The 26,165-nt window shown below is 36.0% G+C and overlaps 1 protein-coding gene across 1 annotated transcript in view; it reads right to left on the bottom strand.

Moving 5' to 3' along the window:
- Positions 1 to 284: 284 nt before the first annotated feature.
- Positions 285 to 26,165, bottom strand: part of LOC110036674 (callose synthase 7-like) — a 107,660-nt gene continuing 81,779 nt past the window's right edge. The window contains 15 exon segments of the mRNA XM_020741172.1: positions 285 to 703; positions 1,651 to 1,836; positions 2,568 to 2,618; positions 2,948 to 3,748; positions 10,323 to 10,552; positions 10,624 to 10,736; positions 16,485 to 16,568; positions 16,740 to 16,858; positions 17,102 to 17,224; positions 17,529 to 17,640; positions 17,730 to 17,925; positions 18,072 to 18,140; positions 18,228 to 18,332; positions 18,335 to 18,346; positions 18,512 to 18,621. Of these exon segments, the coding sequence (XP_020596831.1) occupies positions 461 to 703; positions 1,651 to 1,836; positions 2,568 to 2,618; positions 2,948 to 3,748; positions 10,323 to 10,552; positions 10,624 to 10,736; positions 16,485 to 16,568; positions 16,740 to 16,858; positions 17,102 to 17,224; positions 17,529 to 17,640; positions 17,730 to 17,925; positions 18,072 to 18,140; positions 18,228 to 18,332; positions 18,335 to 18,346; positions 18,512 to 18,621 (2,554 nt within the window). The 3' untranslated portion in view covers positions 285 to 460.

A 26,165-nucleotide genomic window follows, 5' to 3' on the forward strand; every position in this document is an offset into this window, starting at 1 on the left:
TCAGAGATGAGTACCTTCTTCTGTTATAAGAAAGTTTTGAAGATCGTTTTCCTTGAAAACAGTAAACTAGAAGAAAATATATATACTCTTGGGGGCATTTGCATACAAACCACCCAATTTCTATATATTTACAAATAAGCTTTACTTTTTACCACTAAAATCTTTTATATCACAACTTTAACATTTAGAAGTGAAATACACATTTTCATGCATGAAAAAGGTACATATGTAGAAATTAAAATATAGGCGTTAGATATGTAAAGACATAAGAATCAAGTGCTTCATTGTCCAATATATTCATAAAAATACTTTGCGTTTACATGTATTCTTTTAGCTGTGCTAATCAAATAATCATCAACATAAGAATCAAGCTATTTTTTATCAGGAATATATTTTAAAAACTAGAAATGAAATGGATGAAAGAAATAAAATAATAATAAAATTGCAAGAAAAATAAAACTCAGCTGGTAATTGCATTGCTGTCCTTCCGCCCTGCAAGAATTCTGGAGATTTGCAGTCCTCTGCTGAAGGCCTGATTGAAGAGTAAGCGAGTCTGAAATTCTGAGACGAATGGAAACCAAGAGAGAACAGCAACTGGTATTAGTATGATGAGTCCCATAATGTATTCATATGCCCTTCCCAGCTCTTTGATGGAGTCCCAGAATCCCAGCTTCTTCATCAACGGCCTCGTTGCTTGACCAATCTTTGAATAAAACCAAAATAAGAGAAAAAAGAAAGAAGATTTACAGACATACCACCCAGTTCCTACGTATTTACATATCTAACACCTGCTTTTCAATTTTCACATATATGCTGCCTTATGAAAAGGTGTATTTCACTTTTTAAAGGTCAAAATAGTGATAGGTGATATAGATGTAATAAGTAAAATTTTGATATTAGATATGTAAATATATAAAAATTGGGTGGTAGTATGTAAATGCCTCAAAAAAGAAATGGTAAGATTATGCTTTTTACATGTCCTAGTACAACATTTAGCTTAGAAATTGATGAAGGTCGCTCAAACATGGAATTATTTTGAGCCTGGATTGAGTCAAACAAGCTATCACAAGACAGTTGTGACTCGGTTTAATCTTCGAGCTGGCATGAAATCTGAATAATGTTTATATTTTTAAAATTTAGAAGAAAATTTTCAAAATAATCCTCTGACCCTTTGCATGACGTTCATTCTAGCCCCAGAGTTTATAAAGTGTTAATTTAGCTCCCGGACATTTAATATGGGTCGAAAAAGTGCACATGCCCCCATTAAAAGAGAAGGGAATACCTTAACACTTCAATAGATTCTGGTACTAAAATGATCCCACATGAACATGCATGGGACTATTTTGACACTTTACTCTTAAATTTAATATATGCGTATCTGTTTGTATAAGACACAGGATATTATGAATATAATTATATGTATATTATATATTTTAAAATTTAAAAGTGGGGAAAATAAATGATTTCAAGCCATCAACAAATCAATCTGATTCAATCCAGGCTGACTCATTATCAAATCAGTTTGATACATGAGTCAATTTCGAGCCAGCTTGTGCAGGTTTGATTTGACTTCAAGTTGGCATTGGATCGGCTCATAATTGGATGGCTCTCACCCATTAGTGGAGAGCAAGCTTCAATGGTGAAACTTACCAGAATAATGGACCAGCCGGTCGGCATGAACCCCAGTATGCTGGCGAAAACATCAGCTATGGTGAGGCCACAAACCACAAATAGGACAGTCATCACAGACACAAAACCAAGGAAAAGTAGGCCCTTAAGAATTCGGAACATGAGCTGAAAGTCGGTGCCAAATCTCCTCCTCCCCATGGAAACCATCTGAAAAAATACAAGCATATGAAAGGGGGTGATCTAATATCTGAACAAATAGGGTATGAAGTATGATATTTAGGGGTGTAACTGAGCGAAAGCCCACTTTGGATTGGGCTTGGTTCGATAGGTGGCTCGTGAAAACTGAGTTTGATAAGCTAGCAAGCCAAGCTGAAGCTAGCCCCAACTCAGCTCATTAGCTCGTGTACGGGCTTGTTCAAAAACTTATTAATATAAAAAAATTCAAAATTTTATCTTTAAATTATTAAAAATGCTTAAAAATGATATTTTATATTTTAAATTATGTCCTTATTTATTATTTATCTCTTAATTGCTTATTTTTCATTTTATTATAACAATAAGCCATTTTATTATAACAATAGCTTGAATTAATATTATTTTCTCTCTTTCATAATAAACGAACTGGCTCGAACTCGTAGACTTCAGCACGGGCTCAAGCTCAAACTTCGATTAATTAATTAAGCTCGAGCTCAAGCTCAAGCCGAGGATAGCTCAATATTGACTTGAATCGTTCACACGTTTACATTCAAATCGCGTAGTTCATTTCATCTTGTATGTTCCAAGCCTTTCCAATTCTTGTATCTCAACTTCTTTTACAGATATATTGGATCTGATTTTCAAATGACACTATTGTATATCTGTGGGCAACTGACGTAAAGTGATTTGTCTACTGGAACTACAAAATAACGAATAACTCATTTAGTTCTTAGAAAACAAACCTTCAAAACTAACAGAACAGTCAACATAACCAACCAGGAGAGCGCATATACCTGCGTTAACAGTAAAACATGAATCAGGAATAAGATAGTCAATGGAAAATTGCCAATAATGCCCTACTTAAAAGAAGGGACATTACATACATACCATCCAATTCTTATTTATATACATATCTAACACCTAAATTTTACCTTTTACATTTATACCACCCAAATCTTTCATATCCCATAAAAAATACCACCATTTTAACTTATAAAAAAGGGATGCACTTTTCATGCCTTGGAAAGGTGGCATCAATGTAAAATTGAAGCTTAGGTGTTAGATATGTAAATACATAAGAATTAAGTGGTATGTATGAAAATCTTCCAAAATAGAATCATACCAAAATGCTTCTACTGTGATGGGCTATATCAAGATGGTAGACAATGCCATATTGATAGATTAAAAAGCGCAGAGCAAGAACGATTTCCAGAATTCTTCCGCGGATACTCGTATATTTAAGGTGTTCTTGTTCGTTCTCCCACCAAGATTCCCAGCTCCGATCTTCCGGTATCCCAATCCCCCCGCGATTTCCCATCCATTTCTTCCAGTCAGTCCAGTCGTTTACAGTCTTCTCCCACTCAAATCCCGAAGGATTGAAGATGAAAGGTGCAAATAACCACGAAGAAACCAAAAACCACATTGAAAATGTGACGAAAAGGTATATGTTAGAGCTACGGTATGTCTGTCCATAGACTTTGTACACGACTAGCAACATCATCAGCTCTAAACCCTTCACAAAGTGACTTCGAGAGTACAGACGATAGTTTTCGGCAAACTTCGCATGAAATACGACAAATCCACGACCGGTTGCTCGATATTTGGCACCGCCGTGTAATATAGTTCTCCCGTAGTAGTGGGCTTTAGTACCAAGTTGGAATGTGAAGAAGACTGAAGCGAGCTGCAGTTGCATTATGATAAATTCACCGATTGCTGTGCGAAATCCTTTCTCTAAGCCAACTTCCATTACCATAGGCAGAACCAGTAACAGACCGAGCTGAAAAACAGACTGAGAAGCAAGAGCACTTTCAAGAGCTTTGATGTTCTGCACAATAGTAGGATTCTCTAGAATTGACTTCTCTAAGCCACTCATTACCAGATATAATCTTCCATACAAGAACACGTATACAGTAAGTACAGTCACCTGAAAAATCAGAGAACAAATGGTTAAAAAGCTTCGCTTTTAAAGGAAAATTTTAATGGAAACGTGACATGAAACATTATTTTTATTATGCTGATTATTTGTGTTGAGCTTTTTAATTTAATGCTCCGCACACATCAACTGCAATATATAATACATTTAGACGCATCAGCTGACTACGCTAATAGTGCTCAATATAGAGCACTAGTTTTTGACCAAACTCTCCAACTAGCATAAACCAAAATCAAAAGCTGCCCAAGCCAGTCTAAAGACAAATACATATATAATTCTCAAGAAAATTAATGTAATACTTGTCCTACATACGGAAAGGAAGTCATAAGGGTTTAGTGAGTTATGCATCCGTCTAGAATGGATGCAGGGGATCATGTCCGCATCACTTTCAATTCAATATGGAAAGCATAATCCAACTCCATTTATCAATCAAGAGTAAATGAAATCAGGCAGAACAAAGAATTTCCTTATTCGCAGCATTGCAAGGAAGGAAATATTATATTTGCACCAATTCTTTCCTTTTAGCTGAATATTTGAATTAGGAATATGTATTATTAAGCTACCTAAAATAGATTGAGCACTTTATTATGTACCTAAAATAGATTGTACAGACTATTATTTATTGGAATGAAAGCAAAGAAAAAGACATTCGGCCTATTTGCTCAAAATATTGACATGGTATCAGAGCCACGTCGAATATTTAGGATCTGAATCTTTGGAGTCTTCAGGAGTTGCAATCGTTTTCTTCTTTGACTGACCTAACCGCATCTTCTGCTCCGCTCGACGGCTTTGCCCTCTCCGCTGGACTGATTCGTACGCTCCTATGAAATCAGGCAGACTCGTACAATCTCTTCGTTCGCTGCTCCGCACGATCTCTTCTTATGTTCCAACAAAATTCCCTCGCCGAAGCCCGCGAATCACGACCGTTCCTCGTCGAACAGTGTCCGTGTAACTGTTCTTGATACCGCAACGGCTTCCTCTTCCTACCAACAGCGATTTGCTATTTTCTCCGCAAATATTCACTTCGTCCACTTATTTCAGCTTCGTCTCGATACCGCAACCGTCTGTCTCGACCGCTCATCCACTTCATTCACTTCGTCCAATTCATCTGTTTTGTATCTTCGGCTTCAGTATAGTCTGCGTATTTCAGCGCCAATATACTTCCTAGATCGTCGCACTCAAGGATCGTAGGCTTCGGCTTTGGCTTCGGACTCCGCTCTAAATTTAAGGCAGTGCACGATTTCTTTTTAATGTCTTAGGTTGATTTAGATCAATGATTTGGATTTTTTTTATATCTTGACAACGACATTCTATTTAGAAAGACTTCTGAAATCTTAGCTATAAGATTTATGGGAAAGAATTATGTCGCATGAGAATTTCAGCTCAGGATGTTCTTAAAAGGGAAGGAGCTTTGGGGTCATATTGATGGGTTTTCTCCAGCACCTACTGAGGCGAAAGACCTTGGTCAATGGGAGGCAAAGGATGCTCGAATTATTTCCTGGGTTTTGGGATCTATTGAGGCGCATATGGTAAATTATTTGCGATCCTTTGGCACATCTAAAGAAATATATGAATACTTGAAGTGTGTTTATAATCAATATAATTCTGTGAAACGCTCTCAATTGGAACCTAACATGAGTAATTATAGTCAGGGTAATATTTTAATTGACCAATATTATTCTGTCTTTCTAAATTTATGGAGTGAATATACTGACATTATTTAACATGAGTAATTATAGTCAGAGTAATATTTTAATTGACCAATATTATTCTGCCTTTCTAAATTTATGGAGCGAATATACTGGCATTATGTCTGTTAAGATGTCTAAGGAAACTTAGCTAATCTTCAAGCTATTCATGAAGAAAGTCGTCGTGATCAGTTTTTAATGAAACTCGGACCTGAATTTGAAACTGCTCGAGCTGGGTTGCTGAACTGTGATCTGGTTCTTTGTTTGGATGTTTGTTTTAGTGAATTACTACGCGAAGAACAAAGATTGGCGACATAAGTTTCTATCAGTACAACAGGTAGATCAACATAAATAATTAATATGGCATATGTTGCTAAGACCAAAGGGAAGGGCCCAGTGCAGTCCTACAGCTGCAAGAAATTTGGTCATATTGCACGGAATTGTGAAAATAAGATTTGTACTTATTGCAAGCAAAAGGGACATATTCTTACGGAGTGCCCTACACGGCCCCAAAACCACAAATAATAACTTCATTCCATGGTATCCGACACTCACAAACCTAGCTCGACATTCACAGCTGCTGGCAATAATCAATCAGTTGTCACATCAGATATGATTCAACAGATGATTCTCTCTGACTTTTCTGCTCTCGGCCTTCACACTTTCGTTCATTCTCCTTAGTTTGTTGATTTAGGCTCCACAAATCATATGACTGACACAATTGATTTATTGGATAACCAACGGTCGTACACTGGTACTCAATATATTCAGGTTGTTGATGAAAATAACATTTCAATTACGACAAATAGTGATATTAACTCCTTCAGACATATCTTGGTTTCTCCTAAATTATCTACTAACTCACTCTCTATTGGTCAAATTGTGGATAATAATTGTGACGTACATTTTTCTCGTGATGGTTGTATTATGAGGATCAGATGTCGAGGAAGTTTATAGCGAAGGGGCTTAAAGTGGGCAGGTTGTTTCCATTACAATTTACTGTTTCTCAGAATATGTCATTAGCTTCTTCGGTTGTAGAGAACAAGGCGAGCATCTGGCATAAAAGACTAGATCATCCAAATGATATAGTGTTGAAACATTTCCTTAAAAGTGATGTTTTTTATTCTAGAGATAAGAGTTTAGTAGTTGACTTTTCTGTTTGTAAACTTGAAAAAAATAAAACATTACATTTTCCTATTTTAGGCAGTCGTGCCAATAAATGTTTTGACATTATTCGTTGTGATATTTGGGGAATTACACCAGTTATTTCACATGCTTAATATAGATTGTTTGTGACATTTATTGATGACTACAGTGACTACAGTCGATTTACTTGGATCTATTTTTTTCGTTCCAAAGCAAAAGTATTTACTGTATTTCAAACACTTGTAGCATATATGGAAACTCAGTTCTCCGCTTGCAATAAAACCTTACGGTCTGACAATGGTGGTGAATACATGTCTCATAAGTTTCAAGCATTTCTTCATAACAAATATATTGTTTCACAACGTTCATGTCCCTATATACCGCAGCAAAATGGAGTTGTTGAACGAAAAAATAGACATCTATTAGATACAGTGTGCATATTACTGATTGGCTGTTCCAACAAAATTTTGGACTGAAGCATTATCTATTGCAGTTTATCTCATTAATCGTTTACGATTTCAACAATTGAAGTATGATTCTTCCTATCATATGCTGCATACTTTCGGATGTGTTTGTTTTGTTCATCTACCTACTCATGAACGTCATAAGTTGGCAGCTCAGTCAGTACGATGTGACTTTATGAGATACAGTCATAATCATAAAGGTTTTGTGTGTTATGATTCGATTAATAGTCGATGATATATTTCTCGGAATGTAATTTTCTTTAAATATGAATATTACTTTAAGCATCATGTGTTTATACCAAGTACAATTATACTTCCACAATTTGATAATTCTTATTCTGATAAAATCTACACACGAAGCTTGCCCCCTTCACCTTCAATCCTCCCCGACCCTGATCTAAAAATTGCTCCAATAAGTCTTCAATGATCAACTCGACGCATCCTTCCTCTAGACAAATATGGGTATTCTGCAATTTTAACTAACACTACTTTCAGGCTGCTAAGCAGACTTGCTGGATCAAAGCCCTGCAAGAGGAACTTCAAGAACTTCAAGATAATCACACTTGGGATATTGTTTTATGCCTTACAAGTGTTAAACTCATGGGTTGCAAATGAGTTTATTCGCTTAAACTCCAATCTGATGGTTCTTTTGACAGATATAAGACAAGATTAATAGCTCTTGGCAATCTACAGGAGTACGGGATTGATTATGAAGAAATATTTGCACCTGTGGCTAAGATGACAACGACAACTGTTCGACCAACTGTTCGACTGGTGTTATCTATTGCTGCATCTACAAGCTGGTTATTAAAGCAGACGGATGTTAAGAATGTATTCTTACATGAAAATCTCAAAGAAGATGTCTATTTGACTTCTCCAAGCTTGTTTTCTACACCTTCACATGATGTTTGTAAGCTCAAACAATCCATATACGGTTTGAAACAGACTCCACGGGCTTGATTTGAAAAGTTTCACAATATTCTTCTTAGCTTCTCTTTCATTCAAAGTCAATATGATTCATCATTATTTCTTTGCAAGACTGACAAGGGAATTATTTTGTTATTAGTCTATATTGATGATATTATCATCACAGGATCTGACAATCAATTGATGGCTCAGCTACGCGAGTGTCTTCAGGGTTCTTTTCATATGAAAGAATTGGAGTCATTAGCTTATTTCTTAAGACTTGAGGTTCACTCTTCTCCCTCTGATAATTTTTTCATCAACACAACTATACTAAGAGACTCATTGCTTTGGTTGGTCTTCAAGATGGTTGCCCTGATGATACTCTCTTCGAAGTAAATGTCAAATATCAGCAGAATGATTGTGACTTTCTATCAGATCCATCTTTATATCGACAACTTCTTGGGAGTCTCAATTATTTGACTATTACGCGTCCTTATATTTCATTTGTTGTGCAAGAAGTTGATCAATTTTTGCAAGCACCTACACATCTTCATTTAATTGCAGTTCGACGTATTGTTGGACATTTGAAAGGTACTTCTCATCGTGGTTTGTTCTTTTCTGCGGAGTCTTCTATCACCTTAATAGCCTATAGTAATGTCGATTGGGTTGATTGTTCTGATACACGCCGATCTATTACTAGATGGTGCATGTTTCTCGACAATTATTTAATCTCTTGGAAGATCAAGAAACAAGATCGAGTGTCTAATTCATCTACTGAATCAGAATATCGTGTCATGTCCTTTGCTTGTTCAAAGATCATTTGGCTTCGGGGTGTCCTGGCTGAGATTGGTTTTCCTTAGCTTGAGTCTACTTCTGTTCATGCAGATAAGAATAGCGCTATCGAGATTGTTGTTAATCCCGTCTTTCATGAGCGCACGAAACACATTGAAGTGGATTGTCATTTCATTCAAGAAGTCTATGAGGATGGTGTTATACATCTTTCTCATATCACTTCTGATCTTCAAATGACTGATATATTTACTAAGATTCTTTTTCGACGACATCATCAGTTTTTTGTCAGCAAATTGATGTTTTTTGATCAATCAACATCAATTTGAGGGGATATCAATCAAGATTAAATGAAATCAGACAGAATAAAGACTTTCCTTCTTTGCAGCATTGCAAAGAATGAAATATTATATTTGCACAGATTCTTTCCTTTTAGCTGAATATTTAAATTAGAAATAAGTATTATTAAGTTACCTAAATTAGATTGAGCACTTTATTATGTACCTAAAACAGATTGTACAGACTATTACTTATTGGAATGAAAGCAAAGGAAGAGGCATTCAGCCTATTTGCTCAAAATATTGACACCATTTTGTAATCTTTTTATGTAACACCATTTACATAAATGCTACACTTTTTTTCCTATTTATATATCTAACAACCAAATTTCGACAATTAAACACTCAAATTGTTAAATCACATAAAAATTACTGCTGATCTTATTTTTTATATTGAAATACACCCTTTAATTAATATGTTTTGATGTGGTTCAGGCATTAAAGAGTTGCATATATATCAAAGTTTAAAAATTAGATATCTAATACATAACAACTGTGGGATATGTATGTAAATCCCCCAACATAACTATTACATTAAAAATATTCAATGCTTTGAAGATTAAATTATAGTGTCACAATGCTTGTATAGAAACTTGCAATCATGGTAAAAGCTACCAAAAACTTTTGAAATTTGAATTTTCCATTATGCCAATTATAAGCTCTACTAAGACATGACATACAAACGGCCTCAGAGCATGCTTAGGCATACTACAGGCCCTTAATGCATCCTAGTTGCTGTGTGGTGTGGTACCATTATGGTCATTTGCCTTGAGGTCTCTTACTCTGATTAAATAAATTACTCCAAGACCTCAGCCAAAAGCATATAAAAAATCCCAAGCAATTCTTCAACAAAATAAAAAGAACTTTGCAAAGCATTTAAGACAACATTGCAAAACAATATCTTGCCCTTTAATATCCAAAATGACAATTAATCTAATGAAATTTATCCACAAAATTTACGTCACGAGAACAATATGATGGGTTATTTATATCCAGACCACCTAATTCCTATGTATTTACATATCTAACACCTATACTTTACTTATTACATTTATACCACCCAAATCTCTCAAATCACATAAAATACACCACCATATTAACATTAAAAAGTGAAATGCATCTTTTTATGCATAGGTAAGGTGGCATGGCATGTATGTAAAAATTGAAGTTTAGGTGCTAGATATGAAAATACATAGAAATCGAGTGGTATGTACGTAAATCTCTTTAAACATACCATGCTACTGAAGTAGAAGCCAACGGTTGTGAAGTAGAAAGATAGCATTCTATAAAAATCGAATCTCCGTCCCAAACGATAAACATCACGACTTAGTGTCTGTTCTCCATTACCATTCGCAACTTTTGCCTCAAAGAGTGAAATTTGATTCATGCCAACATCACGTCCCTTGCCCACCTGCATATATTCTTTGTGCACAACATTTCCTCCACGCAATGTTGAGTTAAACCCTGCAAGCCAAGCCAATTAATCATTACAAGGAATATGGGCATAAATGTGAATGCTCATATTTCATACTCACCAGAAAATATATCCTCACTTAAATTAATGGTCTTCGAAGCCTTGCTTACCCCACCTCTCGTAAGGTGAAATATTCTATCAAAGACATCAGGGTGACCATAATGGAACCGCACCCTATAACAACAAGGTTAAAAATGGAAACTGATCAGGGTGTTTTCATTCATGGGAATTAGGTCGATCACGATGGATGCAGCTAATGCCTCTTACAGATTTTTACACGTTTGGGATCACTATAAATTTTAATTTCTTTTTTTTTATTTATATTTTTTATTAAATAAAACATGTTTAGTTATTTTTAAAAATACTCAAAATAAGTTCTAGATGTTTGAATTTTTTTAAAAACAAGTTAATTTGATATTGAAAAAAGAAAAACATGTAAGAAATGCAAGAAACAAACATATTCTCAAAATAAAAGCATAAATAAAAAAATATAAAAAATAAAAATGATCCCAAATAAACCCATAACAATCACCTATTTTAATGACATGAAAAGAAAAACCTTATGCCAGAAAAACATAAGAGAGAGGATTAACACAATATGAAATGTCAATGATTAAAGGGCTTCAATTTATAGTTTTAGGTATAAGAATCACGAATGTCCTTCTATATGACCCGAATATAGTGAAAAGTGTGCAAGGGTCGCTACATCGGCACCCCAGGTGTAATGTCAAATAATCAAAGGTTCCTATATTACGAACGAATGCAGTTAAAAAGCTAGTCCATGAAACTAACATTAGGATATGATTTTGAAATATAAGTACTAACACAAGTAAATTAATGAAATTAGTAGATATTATGGTTCATATGAAGATAAATACCTTATATAATCAAGAAACAAAATGGGTTGGAGAAAAGAATAAGGAGATTGATAGCTTAGGTTTTAAACTTTGATATTCAGGTAGGAGTCACACTAGAAATGGTATATAGTGTAATTATAGATAAGAGTGTGAAAGATAATGTTGTAAAAATTAATAGAATTGGTGATAGAATTATAACCCTCAAGATTGTTGTTCATACTAAGATTTTTAATGTTATAATTGCTTATGCACCTCAAGTAGGTTTAGATATAGATTTTAAGGGAAAAATTTTGAATAACGTAGAAGAATTAATACAACCCTTGAAGAAAATATTTCTATTGAAGGAGATTTAAATTAACATGTGGGTAGAGTACTATAAAATTTTAGAAATATTCACGGTGACTACAGTTTTGGAGTGATTAATAAAGAAGGTAGAATCATATTAAATTTTGGTTTAGCGTATGATTTTATTATTGCTAATACTTTATTTAACAAAGGTAATGGGCATAATATTACTTATTTCTTATGAGAAGAAGAGATCGCTGAGAATGTAAAGATTGTAAGGTCATTCCTAGTAAAAACTTAAGTACTCAACATTGATAATTGGTTTTAGATTTTAAGATGAAGAGTTATAAGATAAAGAATACTATGAATTATTGTCATAAAATTAGATGGAGAAATCTAAAATACACGAATAAAATTATCTTTTTGAGTAAACTTTAAGATTTCAAGATTTAGGATGTTTATGAAGAAGTAAATTTTGTGGGATAAAATAACACAGTATTAAATAAGTGGCAAAAAATTTATTTGGAGAATCAAAAGAAAATTTTTTTATAAATAAAAATAGTTGGTGGTCGAATAATAATGTGCAAAAAAAAGAAAAAAATATAAGAAATTGTGTTATAAAGATTGGTTTAAAAGATAAAAACATAGAAAATTGGAAAAAATATAAGGTGGCCCGTGGGGAGTCAAAGAGAACATTTTATGACGCTAAAAATTCTACCTTTAGTGGTCTTTATTATTAGATAGTAGAGAGGGTGAAAATTATATGCATAAACAAGCCAAATAAAAACAAAAAAAAAATAAAGATTTAACTCAAGTAAAGTGTATTAAAGATGAAAAATTAAAAAGTGATTTTCTTAGAGGAAGATGTTCAGCATATGTAAGTGAGCTATTTTGGTAAACTATTCAAGGAAATTTCTGAAAATTAAAATCGACCTTAGTGATCTTAATATCATTAATAATAACAAAATATTTTATTTTTATTGTCATATTTGTAAAAAAGAAGTTTATGCGGCTTTAAAAAGAACCGAGAGTGAAAAATCAATAGGACCTGATGATATCCCAATTGAAATGTGGAAACATTTAGGAGATTTGGAAAAGTACAGAGAGAAAAAGGAGGATAATTGATTTAGAAAAAACTTACGATAAAGTTCCAAGATAAATCCTTTGGAGAGTCCCAGAGAGAAAGGTGCTGATATATGACTTATATTCCAAGTCATTAAAAGATATGTATACTAGAGTTGTTAATTGTGTTCAAATAGAAGGATGATTAACCAGCTATTTTCCTATTTTAGTTGGATTACATCAAGGATCAGCTTTAAGCTCATATCTTTTTGCTTTAGTTTTGGATGCGCTTATTGGACATTTACAGGAGGACATACATTGGTGTATGCTTTTCTTTGATGATATCCTTCTTGTGGGTAAAACTAGAGAAAAAGTTCAGGAAAAACTTGAATTATGGAGTTCTACATTGCTGACTAAAGGCCTTTGTTTGAGTAAAACTAAAAATGAATATGGAATGTAATTTTAATAGTAGTCACTCTAGTGGCAGAGTTATAATTACGAGTGATCAAATCATTAAAAGGTGTAAATGCTTTAGATATCTTGGATCTATTGGTCAAAGTAATGGTGATATAGATGGGGATGTTATTAGTAGATTTCAAGTTGATTGGTTCAAGTGGAGGAATGCTTCGGGCCTATTGTGTGATAGAGAAGTACCGCTTAAACTGAAAGGAAAATTTTATAAGTGGTAAGACCTGCAATGCTCTATGGCGCAAAATGTTGGCCTTTAAAAAAAGAAGCATAAAACAAAGTTAAGTGTTGTTGAGATGAGAATGCTTAGATGAACAGTGGCTTAACACTTAGAGACAAAATGTGAAATGAATATATTTGTGATAGGGATGGCGTCGCTCCAGTGACGAACAAGATTAGAGGGAGTTATCTTAGATGGTTTGGTCACATTAAACGTCGACCATCTGATGATCCGGTTAGGAGGGTAGAGATTTTAGCTTCGACTGATCTTAAGAAAGACAAGGGTAGACCTAAAATGACTGGGGCATATTGTATATAAAATGATCGATCTATTAGAATTAAATGAAAATATGACACTCAATAGGACGCAATGGAGATAAGGGATTCATGTTGTCGACGCCACTTAGTGGGATAAAGGGTTCTTGTTGTTGTATGAATAGCCGGGTGTGTAGCCAAAAACCAAACAACTTAAGAAAAATCCATGAACCTGCAATGTGGACCTATGAATAAATTCGGGCTAGATCTATCCAAGGGCCAACTCAGCAGAATTAGGTGGAATGGTTGTGATATTTGCTAGTTTGCTTGTGATCCTAGCCAACTCGCAGCTCAACCAAACAACATATGAGCTTGCCTAACTACTCGAGCATGAATAAAAACTAAATAGAAATCAGTCTATTCGACATTTGAGCATATGCTTTTATGCATTTTATATTATTATATTCCTTTCATCATGTGCAATAGTCAAAGACCCACCAAATCTATAAGTTGGGGGTCAAAATTTAAGAAAGGGGACATGATAGAAGATTATTCTCGAGCATAGTCTCTCTCTCTCCCTTCCTCTCTTTTCTCAAGTGCCTTAGTGTATATATATATATACACACACATATATATTAAAAGAAAGATGAATACAGATAGATTGTGTAGGAGGGCCCAAACAAGGCACGTTGCCCACACGATAACCACCACATGCAAAAGGTTCCAAAAATAGAAAAATACATGAGACGTAAAGAAAAAAACCAAAAAGCACCAAAATACGGTCAGGTAGCTAGAGAGCGACCCAATTTTGTCTTGCCTCTGCCTCTAGTTCTATGGAAGGTGTCAGCTAATAAAATGGTAAGTTGAGTGTCATTGTCAGTAGTAACCAATGTATCATCCAATAAGTTCTCGAGCTCGAGTCGGCCTCCATTCTTCTTCTTCCTCCTAGTATAGACCAGTCATTCCTCATCCAAAGTTTGACTCACATAATCAGTAGATTGGTCTAAAGTGTGTCAGATATGTGTAGGTTGTTGAACATTAAAAACTACTTGTTGTACCAGCTGATCTTTTTTTGGATCGAAAGAGCACTCTCCTGTGTCTTAGCATGTAAGAGGGTCTTCATCAATAACAATGAGTGGTATAAGCACATTTGGATCTGTACATGTAGTATGGTGTTTTTCATCAGGAACTGCGATGTTGGAAAGAGGATCGGGTTGCACCTTCTCAGCAGGGATGGTAGTAACAGGGATGATAGCTGACCGATCTTTAGCGATATTCTACATTAGATGAGGATGCAAGCGATAACAAATAGTAGAACTATGACGAACCAACCAACCATACTACAATAAGAATAATAAGGAGGGTGTGGTCCTATTTCAACATTTTGCCAATACGCATTGTGAGTGGTGTCAATCCATACCTCATCCGGAGCTGGTTGAGTGATATATCTCTCAACTAACACACAAGTCACCGAGGGTCTGGTGACAACAAGCGTAGGACTATCAAACTTGAGAGGCTTACCGTAAGCAGTTGCCAAAGTGTAGAGAATTTCTTAGTTAAACGGATGTAATTTTAACCCAGAAAACTTTATCTAAACAAGAATGATGGGGGACTCCGCTTTTGTATCAAAACCGACAGTCTATTTCAGAATTTTCATAAAACGGTTGTCGATCTTGATAACTTTACGAGAAAAATGAGTGTAACCGGCATCGTGAGATAACTGAATAAGGATATGTCATCCGTCCTATAAATTGATATTCCAACTGCCCAATAGCTTCATAGCAGCAAACTCTTTCCGAATGATCTCAAATTTTGGGTGACCATAAAGGAATTTACCCACTAGAGCAAAACGCTAAGAGGACACGAGAGTACTGGTTTCAACTTCAATGAGAATTAGAGCAGACATCCCATTTTTTTATCAAATTTTTTGATGAAAGTGTGATCACCACCACCTTCAAGAGCATCATAGAAAGATTGTGGAACATTGCAGGACTTGCAAATATGAAAATCAGACTCTGAACCTGAAAGAGGAGCACGAGTAAGAATAGAAAAAGCAAGTGTAGTGGCATAGGAACGCGTAGTCGAGGCCATCTCCAGAGCGGCTAGGTGAGCCGCAAGAACAAGCCGAGAAGTCCTCGCAACAGTGCTACAGAAGAGAGACGACGAAAAAGAAGGTTCGTGGTCGGGCGCAACTGTGAAGGGAGACGACGTAAACAAAGGAGGCCTTCGTCGTCGGGCACAACTGCGAGAGGGAAGGAGACGACGAAAATGTATGAGGCCTTTGTCGTCGAGCACAGCTGCGATAGAAAAGAACCGTCGTCAGGCGCAATTGCGACAGAAGACCGAAAAGACCCTTCGTCTTCGGGCACGATTACTGCAACAGAAGATGAGACACAACAAAACCGAATGTCAGATGGAGTGAAGCCGAAAGTGTCAAAGCAGGGAATCGCCATCGGGCGAAACCCTAGCAGAAGCTGCCCATCGCCGACGCCACGATATTATTTATGTGTATACATACATACATATATATATAAATGTATGTATGTATATATACATACATACATATACATATATATATATATAAGCATCACGTGGGCTTTACATCGAGTGCAAGGTCAACGAAAATTCAATTATCCTAAATCTTTCTCTTCTAGCTCAGTTAATCAGGGCCAAGGACCCCATCATGAATTGAGACTAATACATTTTCTTTGCTTACATGAATAAATTCACATATTTTATAAGTAAAACAATAGTTCTCTGAGGAAAGAAAGCATACTTGAGAGGGTTTGCCAAAATTCTTTGCCCAATTGTTACAAAACTAGTTTCTTGGTTGGACATGAACCAAGCAAGAGAAGAGACGCTGCAGCTCAAAACAGATAAGATAATCAGGGGTCAAAAGTAGGAAATGCACCCATATTATGATACTGTATCAAATTGATCCTAAATTAGCCTATCAAAGAATCTCAAAAAAGTGCACCTCCAGAAAAATATTGACCATTTAATATACAAAAAATAAAGTAATGATCACAACCTTCCTGTGAATATATGTTCCCGAAGTCCGACAATCGTTGGACGACGTTGCCCACGGCGGGATTTAAAAAATTCCTCTAAAACATTTCTAATCTTGAAAGCCTCTTCGAGATAATTATCCTAGAGAAGTGTAAAGAATCAACTACAGTCCCACTGTTGTAATCAAACATAAATTGAACTATGAAAATGCAAAAGCAAATATGGCAAAATAATCAACAACAAATACGGCTCTTAACATATGAATGTCAAAAGGCAAATAATAGAAGCAGGTCGTGGCTTACCTTAGCTAAAATCTTTTTCAAAAATGTTACCGTAAGTCTGATGTGGTGAGAATTGAATTTGAAAAAAAAAAAAAAAAAGAACCTGATTCATGTCAATGGTCTGAAGTGCTTCCCCTCGGGTGAAAATTATTGCATGGTTTTGATTTTCAGGCTTCCCTTCACCTATATCATTTGGTCTTCCAGGAAGTTTAATGCGATAAATTTCCTAATGAACAGCCACGTCAGTTATGCTCATTAAGGATAAGTTTGAAATAGTACTTTTATTTGAGTACTGAACAACATAATCCAAGTTGCAAGCTTGCATATATAAACCAATGAAATGCCTCTGAGAGGAGTTGTTTTCATTGTAAAATATCAATCATGAGCAGTTATACTGTATCAACAAGGTGGCCCAGACATCAAGTGCAGACAGAGGGAGCAGTATTGATAATGATACTGAAGAAATACAAAAACGGAAATGCAAAAATTATTAATAAAAAAATTATATTACATCCTCAGAGGTCAGGTACCTCATCCAATTTGTCACCTCCTTTAACAAGAACAGAATAATAGAATTTCTCCGACTTCCCATCTACTGTCTCTTCTCTTTCATCTATGTATGCAACTCTTAACTGTGAATACCTATATTAATTTGCATGGTGGATTAAATTCAGCAGAGTTGCTCGATAATGACTAAAACATAAAGAAATAGACAAAATCTAGTGGCTTGCTTTAGCATGAGGTTTAGTATATTCTGGTAACAACTTCTGTCTCTCGCTTCACCCGATTTTTTCTGCATCCCATAGACCTGGCAAGAAACAACGTACGTATACTTCATATCAGTAATAGCTTGAGCTTTTGAGCCATAGGCCATCTCATCCTGATACCGTTGTACTGGATCCATTCGTCCATAGGGAGACAAAATATCTGCAAAGTAAGTGAACTTGAAATTTAAGAAGAATAAAGAAGTTTCTCTCAAACATGTATCACAGAGTAAATTGCGCTTCACAACAATGATATAAAAAAACAAAAGAAGCTAACTTCCAAATCAAAGGCTTTAAGTAATAACTAACCCTGCTCCTCTGGCATGTCCAAAAAACATTGCAGTACAAGCGCATCCCTGTAGTACATCATTCCTCTCACTGATACATGTTAAAAGAACATGAGTACAAATGAAATAAAAAAAACTAGATGTGGAGGCGGGACGTTCTAACAACATTTATACTTGCCTGTTCTAGAGAGTGTCTGGCCTCTATAAGATACCCATCTACGTACATCATCCATATAGTCCTTGAGCTTTTCCTCATAAGATTCATCCCTTTTGACACCCACTCTTTTCTCCATTCATCTGGAAGAGCACAAAAGTAACTAGGTCTATAAAATATTTTTGCAGCTGTAATAGATAAACTATAGGAAATATCAATACTATTGTCCATCCCAACTCAAGCAAATGAACATTCTAATTTCTCAATTTTCAGCGAAGGTGGAAGAATCATAAGCAGGAAACATTAACCTGGGTATATTTTTTCTAGGTAAAATAAAATTGATATTCCATCCTCATTCTCTTTTTTAAGTTCCTCCTCAGAGTAAAGAACATCTTCTTTGTAATATGGCGTCAAGACACTAAATAAGAGAAGCAAAAGAAACAATATGTTAAAACAATTAATTGCAACACCAAATCAAAATGAGAAAGTAGTCAAATGTCCATAAGTCTATGAATGATCCATAAGCTTGCAATCAAGCCAGAAATAAAACAAAAAAACAGTCTTTAACTAATTAAGTTATTTCTTAAACGACAGAGGTCAATGCTTGCAGGGCATAAGAGCAGATAACTGCAGTAATTAATCAAGGGGTGGGTTGTCAATGATTAATGTTAGGGAAAAAAAATTAACATATGAATTTATGTTCAATATCTAGTAAATTTCATTAATATAAGTGAATCATAAATTTTAATGAACCATATCATAGAACATTTAGTCTTTGCATGAAAAAATATGTTAAAACAATTTATTGCAGAAACAAATCAAAATGAGAAAGTAGTCAAATATTCGTAAGTCAATGCATGAAGCATAAGCTTGTAATCAAATCAGAAAGAAAATAAAAACATATTAGTTAACTAATTAAGTTGTCTTAAAAGACTGAGGTCAATGCTTGCAGGGCATAAGAGCAGATAACAACAGTAATTAATCAAGGGTTGGTCAATGATTAATCTTAGGGAAAAAATTTGAACATATGAGTTTATTTTCAATATCAAGTAAATTTCATTAATATAAGGAATCATAAATTTTAATGAACCATATCATAGAACGCTAAGTTAAACTACGTTATTTCTATTTGTCAATGGAGTGGCATCAGTAAGAAACCGTTTAAGAAACAATTTAGCATACAGTCCAACCTCTTATGACCCTACCTGGTCCAGCCTATCTTCCATGGCTTAATCACCCTACCATAGCGTTCACTACTTGTGGCATTAATAAATAGCAAGCCTTAGACCTTCATTCTATTTGAAATCATGTGAGTGTCCTCCCTCTCATAGCTGCTGTCAACACAGAAGCTCTCCCTCTTGTCTTCCTCATCTTCCAGCTCTTTACCTGACTGAACGCAAGCAGTCTTCCATTGTTGTTAAGCCGACAATTTGTCTTCCTCCTTTGTTCCTCTGGATGACAATAATTGGCAGCCCTTTCTCCTTCATTTCAGACTTTCATGGATAGCATTTGAGCGCATTAAATAGCTCTTCCTATTCTCCCTTCCTCAACTATTACAGTACTTTTCTTTCAGGGAATAAACTGCTATCTTTCCTCATTGTTCATCAGTAAGTTTGTAAAGAGATTTGTCTGATTATTGACTTATTGGTCGTTTTAAGGGTGTATTTGGGGCGGCAATGCAGTGCCGCAATGAAATTTATTTTATTTGACAAAACTGCATGTTGTTTGCATTTTTTAAAAGCTGCAACTAAAAGCTATGTTTTCCCACCAGGCCTGGCTGCCTGCAGTGGTTGCTAAAAAACCGCTCAGTCTGACTTTTTTAAAAAAAAAATTGTAAAAGCACAGCTGCTTTTTCAAATAGCTGTAGCTGCCCCAAACATACCCTAAATGCCATTTAATTTATTATTTTAATTTAATTACTAAGATGCTATTTTTTCATTATTATATTCTTGTATATAATAACCCAGAAATAAATTCAGATTTCACAAGTGTCTGTATAATTTAAATATCAAGCAATTAGTTCTGAGTAAGAAACTAAATCTACCATGTTAATTAGTTAAGTTAGAATGTTTTAGCTTAGATTAGTTTATGTTTAATGTAGTTAAAACAAGCATGAGTGTATATAGATTAGATTTTGAAATCCATCTAGGGTCCTTGGATTAGTTATTGTACATCTTGAGGAGTGTAGCTTTATTTATTAAGGGATGAATGTGTACCCTTCTTCATTAAAGATTAATGAGCACTTGCGATTATACACCTGTGTAATATGTCTGTTAGTATTTATTGTTCATATAATAGTCTTTAATAGAAGCTTTATAAGCATATTGTCTTGCTATAGCTGTAAGAATTCATGTGCTTAGTATGCTTTCCATGTATATTGTTGCATAATTTTGTCAAGTAGAGCAATGATGAAACATTTAGGTGTAAGCCTTATGTCTCTAGCATAAATTTCATGAATTGTATTGTTGAGCCTTCAGCGTGTAAAATATTCATCATGCAACACAAACTAACATAATGAAAATGATATCACTTCAAGAATTATAAATGCCTGCATGCTTGACGGAAAAAATAGCCGGTGGTGTCCTAATGAATAGAAACTATTGACTAGTCAGGTTGATGAGTTTCATAAACTAGAAAGTCAACTATATTAAGAGGGGTCGACAATCTTCATCAAATCAATGATAAAATTTCTAGTGAACCAAGTTAATTGAATAGAAGTCGACACGATTTATAACCTTATTAATTAAATTCTTCTTCTTAGCCAATCGCTGTTAGCCAAATAAGTAGATTCGAAATAATTGTGCATCATGTTAAATTATGAAAAGCATATACCCAAATTATTAGAAATATGATAAAACCTTATTACATAATTGCTTTTTAAAAGTAGGGCACCGTGCACTTACAAATTGGGTATTGATGCACAATGTTGATTAGCATTTTAAGAAGGATGATATAAGTATTTAAATGTTCAACAATAAAAAGTTAATGAGTTTAAAAAATACCAAGTTATGTTGGATATGATGCCAATAATACATTTATGTTGAAATAAACATGTGGGATGATAGGCTTTCAAGTTGAGCCTTTATGTATGAAGAATGTCCTTCAGTAGTTCAATATTAATAATGCTAAATTTTATCCGGGCTCTAATGAACTATATTGTATATCTATCAGCTAGGATTTTGGTCCTATGTATTTGTTATGATGAAAATAATCCTGTATTTTATTATGGCTAATGAACCTAAACATCCATCAAAGACTTAGATAAGACATTCTATGTTACAAAATAAAATAAATAAGCAAATGAATATTAAATTGTGACTCGTAAGCGAACTGTAGCCCAACAATCAAAGCGTATTAATTTTGATTGTTGGTGACTTTGAATCCAGCTTCGATTAAGTGGTACAGGCGGTCTTCGGTTAGAAAAGTCAAAGAGAAACTGAGTCCTGCCCCGACTTGACTAGACGCTCCGGACAAGTCAAAGCGAAACTGAGTCCTGCCCCGACTTGACTAGACGCTCCCTCGATGTGCACGACCCAGGTATGGTTATCGATTGCCATCTCTTCGTCTGGCTTCCTCGGTTATAAAAAATTGGCCAGGAAATCGGGTATGGCTTGAGCTTTAATTGCAGTGTGAGGCACGTGAGAGAGATCAAACTCACCAAGTTCCACCGCCTATTTGAGGAGTCGACCGGAGTGCTTCGACCTGATGAGGATTGATTGGAGCAGGTGATCAATGATGATCCTGAATGGATGTATTTAGAAATACGGGTGAAGCATGCTGACATAAATAATGAGAGCAAACCTTAATTTTTTCACATTCCAAAACTTGAGCTCGGTGCCTCCGATAATTTGACAACATAGTAAACAAGAAACTGCTTCCTTAACTCTTGTCGGCCTAAATCCAAGCTAATTATTTTAGGTCTGCCCCAAGTATAGGGAGAGCTCTACGTTCGACTTTGGGCTCTGGAGGAGTGGTTGTGATGCTATGGAGTCTTTTACCTTTCTGAATGCATGTTCACATTAATCCGACCAAATGAAGTTCTTTGCTCTCCTCAAGGCTTCCAAAAAGGTAGCGCCCTTGTTGCCAAATTTTGAGATGTATTAGCTTAGGCCTACGATCTGACCAGTCAGCTTTTGAGCATCCTTGGTATTTCAGAGGGATGAGACTGATCAATGCCTGCACATTTTCTGGATTGGGTTTTATTCCCTCTGGGGTTAGGAGGTAACCTAAGAATTTGTCTGTGGAAGCTCCAAAGGTGCACTTGAGTGAATTGAGCATCATATTAAATTTTCTAAGTGTTTCAAAAGTTACTTTTAGACCTTTAATGTGTTGTTCTGACATTTTTCATTTTATAAGAACATCATCCACATACACTTAAATATATTTTCATTTCTATTTTGTAAAGATTACATCCATCATTTGCTAGTAGATAGCACCAACATTTTTTAGCCCAAATAACAATACATTGTAACAATACTCTCCCTCGGTCGTTAGGATATGATGAGTGATTTCACTAGTTTCGAGAACCCTTTCGAGCATATTATCAAGCTCGATCAACTCCTGCTTGACGCTTCTGACCGCCCGAGATTTCTTTGGATAGTGATTACCTCCCCTTCGTCCAAGAATTTCACTGCTTTATGATAAGTTGAGGCGACGGCCTTGAAGGAGTTGCGTTGAGGGAGTTCGGCGGGGGCCGGCCGAAGATAGCATTGTATGTGAGCGGCGAGTCAAGCACCAGAAAGTCCTCCGTGTTGGTATATTGTTTATCGTTCTCTCCCTAAGTGACCGACAGAGAGATGGTTCCTAGTGCTTTTTTTCTCTCATCGAAAGACTATAGAGAAGGTCTGCCACCGCAGTCATTCGGTCGCTGTCGAGGTCCATCTTATCAAATATTTACTTAAACATGATGTTCACAAAGTTACCAGTGTCGATGAAGATGCTACCAATCTGATAGTTGTTGATCAACGCAATGACAGAGATAGTCATTGTAAGGATTACCCCTAGGCGCCAAATCTTCATTAATGAAAGCTATGGCGGGATGCCAGCTACATTTGGAAGCGAGATTGGCTACACATAATTCTCCTGACTAAAGCCTCTTCAAGTTGGCCTGGCATGATGAGTCTCCACCTCCTCCAAAGATAGCAGGGACTATGCTTGAGATGTGGATAGTGTGGGCTTGGACTGGCTCGTCCAATATTTATTCTACTGAAGCTTTTTCCCGTCGTTGGGTCATTGCTCCTTGAGCCCCAAACTTCTTAAGCTTCCCGGCCTTGATCAGATCTTCGATCAGGCCCAAAAGGTGTTGGCATTCCTCCGTGTCATGAACATGATCACTATGATAGGCACGGTATTTCTTGGGATCTCAGAGTTAAACTCTGGTTTTCATTGGAGGCGCTCTCCTGAAATAATTTTTACCTCGAACATCAAAACTCTTAATGGAGCCGTCTTTGGTACTTCATGATTAAGCAGCGGATGCTCATTGTACTGAACTGATCGCTTGTCAGGATACCGGGCTTGACTCCCTCGTTAGTATGTTCTGTCAGTCGTCCTATGATCTTGGGGTGGCCGAGTGTCTTCAAAGAGAAGGGCGAGTGGAAGGACGTGAATCATACCTCGATCTCTATCCCACGCCTACGGGGGCCTTATTCAACAGACAACCAGTGAAGGACTTTACTCTAAACGAAACGGGATTGGAGTTATACTCCTCGGCCAATATGTGATGATTGGCTAGCTCCAACAACTCATCCAATGTCTTCAGTCATTGAAGACCCAAAGCATACTGGGTCATTCAACTCTTGAGCTTATGCGAGTTCCAAGTCTCGCACTTCCAACATCTTCTGAAAGACTTTCATTTTATCCCTATCGAGTCAACATAACAACCTGCGAGTATTTTCAAGGCATTTGGGCGTTGCCAAACTACACCACAAACATTCGATGGAAGTCAACAAACAATGTGATCACTCTTGATGGTAAGCATTGAACCACCTGAGAGTTGACTCCCTCAACGTGATAAAGAAGAGACGACATTTCACTACAGTAATCCTTAACAAACACATAGTTGACTCAAACGAGGTTGTGTGGTCGGTCAGATCAGTTATGCATTTATATGCTCCACTGTCGGGATTTTAAACCTCTTCAGGCGCTCAATCACAAAGAATTGTTGGGAAAACATATATTTGGGCTATCGGGGCACATTAGGTCGGTCGATCGGTGCTGACCTATTACTATCGAAGTACTGGGAGTTGCCTTCTTTTCCCATGGGACTAGGGGACTCTTCAGTCGTTGGGCTCCGACTCTTCCTCTTGTTGGTGTTGTTCTTTTCCCTGAGTCTGCGCGTCTCAAATGACATTCAGCATTTGATCCTTCAGCTCCTGGATCTGTCATAAAATCTTTGGTGCACTTCATGTTATCAGTGCCTCTGTTGTGAGTTTTTCTCCATAGGCTACTCCACTTCTTGTCTATGACATGATCCACACTCACCGCAACTTTTAAAACATTGGATCATGATTTGTCCATGAATAGAGCATAAGTCAAGAGAGAGATAGAGGAGTGAATAGTAATAAATAGTAATACATCAGGTTTTATTCATGAAATGATCTCCTTATTTATAAAGGGAGAGAGTATAATATGATGATGTGACATTTATTCTCCTGTTTAAACAGAGTTTTACATGGTATTTTATATATATGAGTATGTCGCTCGGTTGACTGAGATAGATTAGTTTCTGGACGGCAGAACTGATTCGGTACACTAGATTTGGTCGTCTTTACTGGTCGACTAATTTAGTATGGCTGTCATGGAGAGATATCCGGACGTCCCTGGTATGATTGGAGATGCTGAGGGGTTGGGTCTTCCCTCGTGTTGGCTTTTTCTTGTTGATTGGATTGAATATTTCTTTGTCTTGTTTCTAACTGAATAGTTTGAACTCGAATCATTTAGTCATCTTTCGTGGCTCAATCGGCTTTGGTCTTGCTAGCTTCGAATCGAACGGTTAAGTGGGTCTCATGTTCCTTTGTCAATGAGTCATCTTTCATTGTACTATTCTCCTCTTTGTCGTTAAATCACCTTAGGATCAACACTAGCACATTTTTATGTATAAAAATGTAATGTTTCCTATTAAAACAGATTGAATCCGCTAAAATAGGTCTAGCAGAACCGACGCGAGAGGTTCCTCATTATTACAAGGCGAGATGAACAAAAAGGGAGCTTCGTGTGAGATAGAGAACGAATGAGAAAAGGAGAAGTGGGGTTGTCATATCACAAGTGGAGGGAAGCAATCAAAGGTCGTGATTTGACCGTGTGCTCGAGCGATAGGTTCATTAAGTAAAACCTTGCGCGGGAGCACTCGATAGCATGCAAAGCAAAGAGCAGCATCGCACACGATCGATGGTCACAAACCTTTAGCTAGATTGGCAAGAAGGTCAATGATCAAATATATCAACTTGAATAGGAGAGTGCGAGGGAGGCGAACTTGTGCTTACTCGAGTGAAATCAAGGTTAGCGGTGTCAACATTGTCAAGTAGACGTGAGCAAGATGTCAAAGTCGGCAAGCCATAACAATCTTTGTGGAAGTTTTATGTAGATCGAGCAAATAAATCGGCTAGTTGAGAAATATACAAGGCAGACAGGCAAACAATACTTGATCATCAAGCTCGATTGATTTTGCAAGCAATCAAGTAAGCTTGAGGAGTTGAATTAGGGGTGTGCAAATAAGGCTTGGAGGCAAGTTTGATTTGTGCGAAGGCTCGAGCTTTTCTCCATTCAAGCTAAAAGTTAAATTTTGATTACAAGTCATTTGGAAGTCTAAAATCCTATGTCTAATAAATGTTTATACATATATATTGTTTTTCATAATATTTTTAAAAGAAAGGAAACAAATGTAAGAAGAAAGAGGAAGGAGAAGAACATTGAGGTATAAATCAAATACCTTAGAAAATTTTATGAAATGTTATTATTTAAATT

Source organism: Phalaenopsis equestris, unplaced genomic scaffold (genome assembly GCF_001263595.1).
Source record: "Phalaenopsis equestris unplaced genomic scaffold, ASM126359v1 Scaffold209617, whole genome shotgun sequence".
Lineage (NCBI taxonomy): Eukaryota > Viridiplantae > Streptophyta > Magnoliopsida > Asparagales > Orchidaceae > Phalaenopsis > Phalaenopsis equestris.